Here is an 11786-nt window from a genome sequence, read left to right on the forward strand (position 1 = left end):
ATTTGCAAAAAACAGTTTTCACTTTGTCATTATGGGTTGATGTGTACAGAATGTTGAGGAAAATAATGAATTTAATCCATTTTGGAAAAAGGCTGTAACATAACAAAATGTGGAAAAAGTGAAGCGCTGTGAATACTTTCTGGATGCACTGTATCTCACCAATGTTTGTCATCTCTTTACACTTTTACTGGGCCATACCCAATATTTAATGTGATATAATATATGTTTGCTATATGAATAGACCTTCAATGTTTTGTGGGGAAAATGTATTCAGGCACAAGATAATGAAAATGTTTTCCAGTTAACATCAAAATCAGTTTTCTGAAATATAAGTGAGTTTTCCTAAGTAACACTATGTTTACTAATCTTGCAGCAATTCTACAAAGTGGTGCCTATTAAAGACATCAGGAACCTGTATGTGACTTTCCCCATCCCGGACCTCCAGAAGTACTACAAGTCTAACCCGGGACATTATCTGGGACATTTGATTGGTCACGAGGGACCCGGAAGTTTGTTATCTGAGCTCAAATCTAAAGGTAAGGTGTAACGTACAGCTCCAACATAACAAGTGGAGCGGGTAAGCTTCTATTGGGAAGGTATTGTGCATTTTGGGGGTTAGCTAAATTCTTTTCACTTTTTGGAAGGCATAAAGGCGCTATATAAAAAAAATTGTATTATTTTCACGCTCCTATTTCAGATAGATTGCACATAATACATGTGGGTAGAGGACAGACTGATCTGGGTATGTTGGCAGTAAATGGAGTTCAACATGGCAACGCAGAAGGAAGCAGAAAATAAATGTTAACAATGGAGAGGGTTGAAGTATCAAAGTCTATGGTTGTATAGGCCTCCCATCACTACTGCTGAAGCATGCAGAGGGATCCACAAGAACATGCCACATAGCAAGTGTATATTTGTATTGTTCTGTGCAGCGATACTAAATTCAAACAACAAACTAGCTTGCTAGCTACTGATTAGCCTGTTTGCTAATTTGCTAGCTTGCCACATATTTAGTGTTATTATGACTACTACATTCTTGCTAATGTAGCTGTCGGTCAGACAAGAAGCACTTACTGGAATCCTGAAATGAGTTCCGTACAACATACAGCATAAGTTGTTAACAAGCTATAGCTACTTTTACACCTGGAAATAAACCATAGATGTGGTAGAGTCAGAAACCTCTTCAATCCTTATTGGAACAAAAATGCAATTTAGGCAAAGCTGAAACCAAACCTTAGAGTATGAAATGATATGCTGAAACATTCATGCTTAAGTCAAACAATGCACAATTGGTTTGCCTAACTTCCCAACTGTTAGGACAGATGTGTTTGGATTGTGATTGTGACTTAAGGTGCCGTACACAAGTTGAAAACTAGCTCAAACTGTTGTGTAGGGTTTGTATCATCGTTTCCCACCTCAAAGATTGTTCAATGAATTTAAGTTTTTTTTTAACATAGTATGACCAGATATAAATACTAAATAATATGAACAAGAATCTGAATACGTACCATTCTATGATTGATTATTAAACCAGAGTATAATTTAGTTTTTTTTTTTTTAGATTCTAAGATGTAATATTAAACTTATTAAGATGTTCAATTCTAAATCTAATGACTAACTGAAAATGATCATCATTTTTATTATGTTTACGACTGGGTGAACAGAACACACTTTTTTTTCTTTTTTTTTTAAGGGCAAAATGAAGGTTGTTTTATTAAGGTGTTGAATCTTAAATCTCATATGAATGATTCTTATTATTTTGAAGGCTGGGTGAACACACTTGTTGGAGGGCAAAAAGAAGGAGCCCGAGGATTCATGTTCTTCATCATCAACGTGGACTTGACTGAGGAGGGCCTCTGTAAGTAGCACAGCCTCATAGTCCATTCATCGCTTGATGCTGTGCTTTGCATGTGTTTAGGATAATTCCCTGTTGTGGTCTGATTGGTTTCTGCTGAGTAAATGAACTGTAGATGCTGTTCATTTAGGCATGTTGTATATATTGTGTCACTGCAGTGCACGTTGAGGACATCATCTTCCACATGTTCCAGTACATCCAGAAACTGCGTACTGAGGGACCTCAGGCGTGGGTGTTCGATGAGTGCAAGGTAATTAATGTTGTCTGTTTAGAGATAACATGGCAGGACGAAGTTGACCTACTTATTTCTGGTTAGTGGGGAAACTAATGGAGCGGCACAGACTTTTGACAGCAGAGACCGATGGTGGAAATAGCTGGCAGGTTTGAATCCATCTTATCTGCTGAATGCAGCCAGTGTCAAATGAAGCTGGTGTTCTTTTTCTGTGCTACACTGTAAAAGTCTGTTTGCTGAAGGATTAGAATGACTCATCCTCTTTCTAGAAACTGCCTCTAAATTCCTGTCAATCGTATGCAACTGTTGTACGTGTTGTGATTTCACTTGTTACATTCTACCTCTCTGTCTCTCTGTAGGATTTAAACAAAGTGGCCTTCAGGTTCAAGGACAAGGAGCGACCCCGTGGCTACACATCCAAAGTGGCTGGTCTAGTACACGTAGGTCCCCTCTCCGTCTGCTGAGGTTGTTTCCAGGGAGACGCTGTGCAGCTCGTTGCGTCTCTACCTGCTGTCGTCATCGGGCTGCCTGGTGCTGCTGTTGACTAGATTTTGCAGCGGCGCAGTCAGTTAGGCTCGGCTTTTATATCTACCACAATACCTGTGTGACTGTCGTTGCATGGCTCACTGGCTTAAGGACGTAATCATCACTGCTGCACCAGTTACAGGAATTTTTGTGTGTGTGTGCGTGTGCGTGTGTGTGCGTGCGTGTTCTTGCCAGGTTTGGCAGTGCAATAAAACAATTTCTCACACACTTCTCTTAACACTTTGCAAGATTTGATTCAGTCGTTGAACTCTGGATTTAAGATCTCCTCACCATCAAGATAAGAGCTTTAACAACAGATCTGCTTTACTGTCATTCCACTCCGGTGGCAGTTAAAGACTTGAAAGTATTTGGACGAAGGAATTTAATTAATTTAGCCCTTTCCACATATGTTTTACAGTTAAATCTCCCCACCTTCAAAGCTACATTGCTAACCGCTGTCTTTGTGTTTCAGTACTACCCTCTTGAAGAGATTCTAGCAGCAGAGTACCTCCTGGAGGACTTCAGGCCAGACCTGATCGAGATGGTGCTGGATAAGCTGAGACCTGACCACGTCAGGTTAGTGCGAGAACGTGTGTATAATGTTGTGTATAATGCACAGAAAATAACTGCTCTTATTGATAAATGGATGGATTGCATGCTTTATGTAATAATGTGTGTGTATTTGTGCAGAACGTCGACTGTATCTTAATAACTGATGCATAATACGAGGATAACAATATAGAGGATAATACATTCAGATAAAGATTAAAGTTTGGGGCCCGCCAGCTGTGACAAGCTTTGTATGTTCAATTTGCTGCCTTGAAAAGGAATGCCAGACATCTTCACAGATTTGATTATCTCTGCAGCCTCAAAGGGTCGCTTTGATATCTCAGGAGATGGATATGTGTGCTCAGGAATACATTACCAAGTTTATGCTCTCTGCATTGGAAATGCTGGTATCCTCTTAGGATTTTACATTTTGTAAAATCAAATTTCGTGTATGTGTATATGACAATAAAAAGGGTTTCTATTCTATTCTATTTTGACTAATATCAAATCTTCTCCAACTATCTGCCCCACCTTATTTAGCGGTGTTGGTTTATCAAAAAGTATTTTACTTTTAAAGCAGAGCTAGACAGCTTGATGCTGTGTGCTGGTAGACTTGGTGGCAGCCAAAGTTAACTGTTATGGACCTAAACACCAAGTGTGAAGTGTCCCTTTCTAACTGTTTAAGAGATTCCTATTGTGGGGAAAAGACAACCTCTTCTGGTGCAACCCGACTTTGAGTCTCCTTAGCCTGGTGTAGCTTTAACTGTAATTCATTTTTATGGGATGCTACTTGATTCAAGCAAAGTGCAGACTTGTAGCTAGTCCATTCCTTAATGCTTCCCAAGGAGCAGACTGCATGCCCTCATTGGCTCACCCCAGCAGTTCACATGCCAGTCTCTTCCATTACTGAAGTGGCCGTTTTGCCAGCGCTACGGGCATGACGCTGTTTCCTCATGTATCGGTCTCATTCCAGCAGCTGTGAGTGAAGTTACAGCATGTCCGGTAGCATAATTAAAGTGCTAGACATTATAATGCCACTTAGCTCATCAGTGGGAGGCAGACAATTTGTTAATGAATCTCTACCAACTCAGACATGATCCGAACGCAATGCCACTCCCATCTCGTCTGGTGCTGTGGTTCCAGTTGGAGAGTATCCAATCAGCTGTGGCAGAGAGGTTTTTGTGTCTGTGTAAAGTGGTTCTCTCTTTTTCTTTTTTAGAGTTGCAGTGGTGTCAAAGTCATTTGAAGGGCAAACAGACAAGACGGAGGAGTGGTATGGCACGCAGTACAAACAGGAGGCCATCTCTGAGGAGTCCCTCGAGGTGAGTCTCTGCAGTCATAGTTAAAGTTACTCCGATACTGGTATCAGAAATGCCTCCGATACAGAATAACATGCAGGATCGGGTATTATCGTGTATGCACTGATATCACATTATCATATTATTTATCAGCTTATTTACTCTACACAGGAACAACACGTGTCACTCACTACCTGATGCGTACTGCACATATGGGACCTAGTACGACACACCTGCGGTTAAACATGTGACTATGTATTTCCCCTGATAATGCTACATTATGAACAAGTCTGTGTTGGCAGGAGGAGAACTAGTTAACGTCGGGTATTAGCAGCACAGTTCTGCTTGGCTGAATAACGGAGCTTTCATTGAGTTCCATCATGATGCGGTCAAGTACCATTGAGTAAAAATGAGTATTGGGAGAAAACTTGAAATGTTTTCACAGCAATATAAAATGGATATTAGAGAGGAAGTTATGACTTGTGAAACTGTTTTTGTTTTTAACACACTGGTATCGGTTGGTACACAAGTTGAGGTATTGTAAACTGGAAGGAAACAATGGTGTTCTGAATGTGCTTTAATCAAATCACAAAAATAATACACATCATAAAGCAGAAAAAAAGGGCATGACTACTGCTTCAGTTGTGTTAAACTCTGCCTGTGTTTCAGAAATGGGCAAGTGCAGACCTCAACGGCAAGTTCAAATTGCCTATGAAAAACGAGTTCATCCCAACCAACTTCGAGATCTACCCTCTGGAGAAAGACTCTCCATCAGTACCCACTTTAATCAAGGCAAGTGTCTTAGTCGCACAGCTCCGTCAAAGTACTCCAAGTGTTGTCTCGCTTCATTACCTAACTGCATATTGTTGAACATCTCTGTTATGCTTTCGTATGCTAATTAGGTATTGTGATTGAGACATAAAGCATTTAATACGGTTGCCATCATGTCAAGATCAGAGGAGCTAAGATATTCATATTCCACTCTCTAAGGAAAGTAAAACTAAAAGCCTTTTTTTCTTTTATTGCTCAGCGACTCTTGTGTAATCTGTTCATATCAAAGTAACTTTGTTGATTTATGATGAAGCGAATGCTCACTCTCTACTTGTGGTGTGCAGCTGAAGTGGGACTTGTCATTTCCAGGGACTGCGAACGATTATCTTTGCACAGAACGGACATGAATATGAAAATAAGAATTGCCTCTGTGTGGTGTTCATTTGTTCCAGGACACTGCTATGAGCAAGGTGTGGTTCAAGCAGGACGACAAGTTCTTCCTGCCGAAAGCTTGCCTGAACTTTGAGTTCTTCAGGTGCGTAACGAACCGTAAACCTTTGTAGCTCAGCTGGAACTTAAGGTACAAGGTCCTCACCAAGACATCAACTTTGTACTTGGTAATACTAAAGGGTTTCCTCATAAGTTCTAATCATAATAACAAGAAAATACAGTCATTAATGCAATGCACGTAAACCATCAGTAGCAATAATTAAAAGAAATCAGCCAAACAAACGTGTAGAAAAATGATTTTTATCAGTTGTTAGCAGTTATGTCAACAATTCCTATAGCCGCTCTACAATATGAAAATATTTGAATCTTTCAAAGGAGCTGAAGGAAGTATTACACTGCAGCTATAAATCTACTGGAAGCTGAACATGTTCTGTTTTAAAATGGTGGTTTCTCAACAGTCGACTGAAACGCAGCCAAACCCTTCTGGGTGGGTCAATTATTTGGTTCATAGGTTGTAACAAACTGTAACAAGTTGGACACCAAGCGTCCTGATTTGGAATGTTTTTGTACCGTCTCACCCGTATTTAACTACAGTCAGTAGGAAAGTTGTCGATTTGTACGGGGGGAGGACCTGGTTCATGCAAACCGCCCCATGATAAAAACATTTTTCATATTTTACTTGCATAGCATCCTTGTCAAATGGCCTTCTGACTACAGTTAATCGCATGTTAATTTTAGATAGTTCCATGTTCTGTATGCGACTTCTAATTCCTTCAGCTCCTACTGTGAGACAGTGTAGGACGTACAGTTGAATATCTCTCTCCTTTGTTTCTCCACTGCCGTTTTCTCCACAGCCCCTTTGCTTATGTGGACCCATTGCATTGCAACATGGCATATTTATACCTTGAGCTCCTCAAGGACTCCCTCAACGAGTATGCATATGCAGCCGAGCTAGCCGGCTTGAACTATGACCTCCAAAATACCGTCTATGGGATGTATGTAAGTATTCACAATCCCTCCCCATCGCCCTCATGCTGCATCCCAGACCTCACGTCTCCAGCCTCCATCATCCTCAGACTGGGTGACTGGCTCAGCCAGGCCTGGGTTGACGGAGAGCTTTAAGACATCTGTACTGCCACAATGGGAGTTTATAACACACAGGATGATACAATTAGACATCTCTGATATGACCATCATCTATATTGTCAAACTACCTGACAATTTGAGACATAACTCAGAAAGAAAAGAAAAGAAAAAATACAATGATTTGCTCAAACCTTCAAACCCAGACCTGCCTGGTCCAGCCTCTGTTCTGTATCTTCCTCTTCCTCTATCAATCCCATTTCCCTTTTTGTTCATCCACCTCCCGCGAACCGCTTACGGCTCCTTAGTGTAATTATTTTCTCACGTTGTCGGGCACACCGAATGATTGTCATTTCTCTCCGTGAGATGTCTTATTGTGAAATGTAAACGGGGTTATGACATCGGGTGAAATGGCGTTCCACCAACAGCGGTGCATTCATGATTTTAAAGGTTGATCTGATGGCGACCGTTTTTACCAGACAGAAAACTGGTCATAGGGCTGCATATACATACTCCTCTTATCGTGCTTCTCGTACTTGCATTGTCTAGTGTGTTTTATTTTATTTATTTTGACAACTCCTGATTTCCAACACGCATGTATTTTTGTCCCCCTCCCTTCCATTAGTCGCTACCTATATGCAGACCCTCTGCACTGCAACATGGCGTACTTGTCACTCAGGTTACTGAAGGATGATTTAAACGAGTATACATATGCAGCCCGCCTGGCGGGGCTGGTGTACGGTGTAGCCTTGGGGGTGAATGCCATCCTCGTAAGTAAGCCGTCTGAAGTGGGGGGGGCGGGGGCTGAGGCTTTGACATAGTGTGGAAATGGCTTTGTTTTCTGCGCTCAGTTTGACTATTGAGGCTTTAAGTCTATACTGAACCCTGGCTGCTTCATTCAAGGACTAGTGACTGATATGACAGAGTTCATTCAGGGTAACGACGGTGCATGTTCATTTTTTTTAAGGAGATTGAGAAACAGACTGGATGATGGCACGGTTTTACCCACTCTTTCTAATTATTGTTTTGGTCGCTTGGCTGACATTCTCTCGCTTTTGTTTTAATGTCGCACTGCTAGTAGATGAAAAAGTGTGTCTGTCGCAAGACGCGAGGAACAAAGCCAAGTGATGCAGATTCTCTGACATATTTCTTGTCACATTTCTGCTGATGTGATTGCACAAAGGATATTGGAAGTAGATCCGTATCCAGGAAGTTTGATGGACGTAGTTACAAGCTACTACCCAATCAGACAACTCTTTGTTTCTCCCCCCCCCCCAATTTATGAATACAGCTGCGTTTGTGTCTTTCAGGGATTTAATGCTGCACGGCAAAGTAGCAAGCTTACCTCTGAATGAAAGTGGTTTGCGGTGGTGGTGTTTTGCTCTTTCCTTCTGACGCTTTCTAACTTCCTCACTAACGCCCTTCACCCTGTGTCCTACGACCTGGTGACCTGCATTCTTTAGCTTCCTGTCACTCGGTGAACGCATGATTGCCGTGTGTCCTTAGAGACAGCTACTCGGCACACCGTCCGTGTAGTGGCGAGATGGGCTGTAAGTGATTTTCAGTCAGCAGTATTGGTGTGGCTGACCGGGTGTTTTGTCAAGGTTAATGACGTTAGGAGAGATTACTTTTAACGGGTGTCACCGCAGAGATCCCGGGAGTGGGGAGGGATGGGATGAGTCTGAGAGCAGAGCCATGTAGCTGGAGGTTTTGCTGAATCATGAAGGGCCACGAGGTTCAGGTGACGTTGCAAAATAGAGGCTTTAAATAACCTTGACTGTTTATTTAACTAGTGCAGTGCCCGTTGAAAACGTGCCTTCGGAACTTCTGCTTGGCCTCCAGTGTTGGAGCTCTCTCGGGAACCGCTCATCCAAACCACGACCTATTCGACGCTGTGCCTCCTGAGCAACATGCCTGCCGTGGCATAGTTGCATCCTCCAGCAACACTAGAGGAGACATGTCATTTGGGTGTAAAAGTTCACACGAACTGCTGAGAGCAAGCTGTACCCAGCATGCTGTTCGGTGGTGTAACAGTTAATATTGTAGCAAACGATGAAGAGTGAGCTTTCCCCATCATACACTTTTTTTTTTTTTTTTTTTTTTTTTTATAAAAGTATGTTCATCCACATTTATAGTTTGAAGTTAATTGGAACATTTAAGGCAAATATGTACGTTGTTTTTTTTAGTTATTTTGTGATATCTTTTGTAACTTGGGGTGATTTATCTTAAGCGGTTAGGGCTGGGCTTTTCTTGACATTCATCTGGTCAGCCAGTAATTCCACACCAAATAAACAAGTCAACAAGTGAAGCTGTAGTTTCAGGCTCACCGTGTCGTTCCGTCTGTTGATGGCGTGCCATCCGTCCTCTCACTGTCTGCCGCAGCTGTCCGTCAAAGGCTACAGTGACAAACAGCACATCCTGCTGAAGAAGATCGTTGAGAAGATGGCCAGCTTTGAGATAGACGAGAAGCGCTTCGACATCATCAAAGAAGCGGTAAGCTCCAACTGCAACTCCCATCATCTGTGCAAAGTTGTGATGAGTCGTGATCGATCAAAGGAATGACTTGCAATTCATTGAACCCCTGAATGTTGCAACACACGAGCAGTAAAGTAATCGCAGTCATTGTGATTGGCTGCAGTAGATTTGACTTGTTCTTTTCATCTTTACTTTAAATGCAGTTTATAAAGTGTGGATGTTGAGCTGACTTTGCCTTCTCCTTTTCCCTGCAGTACATGAGGTCTTTGAATAACTTCAGAGCCGAGCAGCCTCACCAGCACGCCATGTACTACCTCCGTCTGCTAATGACTGAGGTAGCTTGGACCAAAGATGAGCTCAGAGAGGCTCTAGATGGTGAGGATGGATTCTCTTAATCTCTCAGAGTGCTCATTAGTCCCCTTCTTTCGACTGCGGTCCAAACTGAGTTCACTGAAATTCATAGTAGTTGTATGAGGCTGAATCACTGAATCACTGTTGGTAAGAAAGTTCACTTTTTTTTTTTTTTTGGTTTCATATGCGTGATGTCCTGGGCTTAAGTTTCAGTGTGTCTGGCGTACCATCGCTGGAGGGCTACTTCTTCCCTCCTCACCTTCGGTCTTTTCTTCTCTTCTGTTTCCCTCCTGACATCCTCATTTGAATGCTGAGGCTGTTCTCCAGCAGATGCCTCCCTAGCTGCAGTCTTTTCCTCTCTGCAGTGCCTGTCTGGAACCTGAAGGGCAGAGAGCAAGAGAGATATAAAATATTTTTTTTTTATCACAGTTTACACAGACTATCCTCAAATTACCATGACACTCAATCAACCTGCAGGGTCAAAGACCAGGCTTGCGCGTGCGACCAGGCTTGCTTGCGCGTGCGACCAGGCTTGCGTGCGTTCGTGCGTGCGTGCGTGCATGTGCGCGCGTGCGTGTGCGCGCGCGACCAGGCTTGCGCGCGCGACCAGGCTTGCGCGCGCGACCAGGCTTGCGCGCGCGACCAGGCTTGCGCGCGCGACCAGGCTTGCGTGCGCGCGCGAGACCAGGCTTTTTGTCATGTTCGTGACAAGAATGCTGTGCGACGAAATCGCCCCCCACACACAGTTATTCAGTTTTTCCCCTGATTCATGCTTGATGGCAGCTCTGGAAATTGCTCTTTGATTGATTGCTGTTTTTTGTGATCTGTATTCCAGATGTGACTCTCCCACGTCTCAAGGCCTTCATACCTCAGCTATTGTCACGGTTACATATTGAAGCCCTTCTCCATGGCAACATCACCAAGGAGGTTTGTCGCTGTGTTTTTGCTTCGTTTTTGGAAACTTTACTTTGTGCCTTTTTCTCAGTGAATATTGAATACTTTTTTTATTCTCAAACATTTCACACATTCTGCCTTTTATCTTGCCTTCCTATGATGTCACAAAGGATTATAGTCAAAAACCTCTCTTGAGATCCTGCGATCAAGTTTCACTGTGACTGAGATCCCAGCTCCCTTACCCCTCGTCATGATGACAGCGTCAGGCTGTTGGAGATAGAATTAGTCTCACCAGCGGGAGGAATGATGCTTTTTTTTTTTTGTCATCATGGTACTACAGTGCAGGCCTGCTTCTACAATAATGATAATACACGTTTTATATAGCACATTTTCATAACAAAATGCAGCTCAAAGTACTTCACAAGAGAGAGAAATCAATAACGCAGGTATTTAAAAACAGGGGACACAAAAAATAATAAGATCCTTAAAAATAGAATCAAAACAAGAAATTAAAAAAATCTTTAAAAAACAACTATGAGAAATGTAAAATAACTATGCTGTCAGAAAGAGGTGGAATTAATAAAAAGCAAGATTGTAAAAAATTGTATTTACGCTTTTAACAGAAGTTACTTGACTTCTGTGTGATTGGAGTTTGTTCCAAACCTTTAGTGCAGAACAACAGAAGGCTGCTTCACCATATGTGTTTTTTTTTTTTTAAAGTAATTTTGGGTACGACATGAGGAACGTTTAGGAACATAATCTGATAAGCCATCGGTGAGGTAAAACATGACCAAGCAGTTTTGCAGAGAAGCCTTGTAATATGAGGCTGTATAATGGATGACAAGTCCTGTAGTCATGTTTTGATGGGGAATGTGCACTTATTAATGTTCGCAAAGGAGACCATTACAAGGCAGGAAATGTTCCTATAAAACATCAATTTAAAAAAGCTATTTTGTTGCAAGCTACATTACACAGAAAATCACTTCCTGAAATAGAAGCCAGGTTAAGGGAAAGTGTCTGTAACAGACTTCATTTACAACTTCTTGGACAGACCTAATCATCAGAGCTAAATGTTGTAGCATTTCCCTTAACAAAACTGTTTTGTGGACTTGAAACGTTTTGTTTTCCCTCCCTGTTTTTCGTCTCTAGTCTGCTCTTGGCATGATACAGATGCTGGAGGACACGCTCATTGAAAATGCTCAATCAAAGCCCCTCCTCCCGAGCCAGCTGACTCGCTACAGAGAGGTGCAGGTTCCAGACGGTACGCCCCGTACACACACACACACACACACACACACACACC

The 11786-nt window shown here is 42.2% G+C and overlaps 1 protein-coding gene across 1 annotated transcript in view; it reads left to right on the forward strand.

Annotated features, from left to right (window-relative positions):
* The first annotated feature begins 31 nt into the window (after window positions 1-31).
* The window catches only part of ide (insulin-degrading enzyme), a 23457-nt gene continuing 11702 nt past the window's right edge, over window positions 32-11786 (forward strand). Inside the window, exons 1-14 of the mRNA XM_031874678.1 lie at window positions 32-35; window positions 348-536; window positions 1766-1858; window positions 2014-2105; window positions 2447-2527; window positions 3085-3188; window positions 4381-4483; window positions 5129-5251; window positions 5683-5765; window positions 6535-6679; window positions 9146-9256; window positions 9493-9613; window positions 10425-10516; window positions 11633-11744. Of these exons, the coding sequence (XP_031730538.1) occupies window positions 32-35; window positions 348-536; window positions 1766-1858; window positions 2014-2105; window positions 2447-2527; window positions 3085-3188; window positions 4381-4483; window positions 5129-5251; window positions 5683-5765; window positions 6535-6679; window positions 9146-9256; window positions 9493-9613; window positions 10425-10516; window positions 11633-11744 (1453 nt within the window). The remainder of the gene's footprint in view (window positions 36-347; window positions 537-1765; window positions 1859-2013; window positions 2106-2446; window positions 2528-3084; window positions 3189-4380; window positions 4484-5128; window positions 5252-5682; window positions 5766-6534; window positions 6680-9145; window positions 9257-9492; window positions 9614-10424; window positions 10517-11632; window positions 11745-11786) is intronic.

This window comes from Anarrhichthys ocellatus, unplaced genomic scaffold, assembly GCF_004355925.1.
Source record: "Anarrhichthys ocellatus isolate YVR2014 unplaced genomic scaffold, GSC_Weel_1.0 scaffold3, whole genome shotgun sequence".
Lineage (NCBI taxonomy): Eukaryota > Metazoa > Chordata > Actinopteri > Perciformes > Anarhichadidae > Anarrhichthys > Anarrhichthys ocellatus.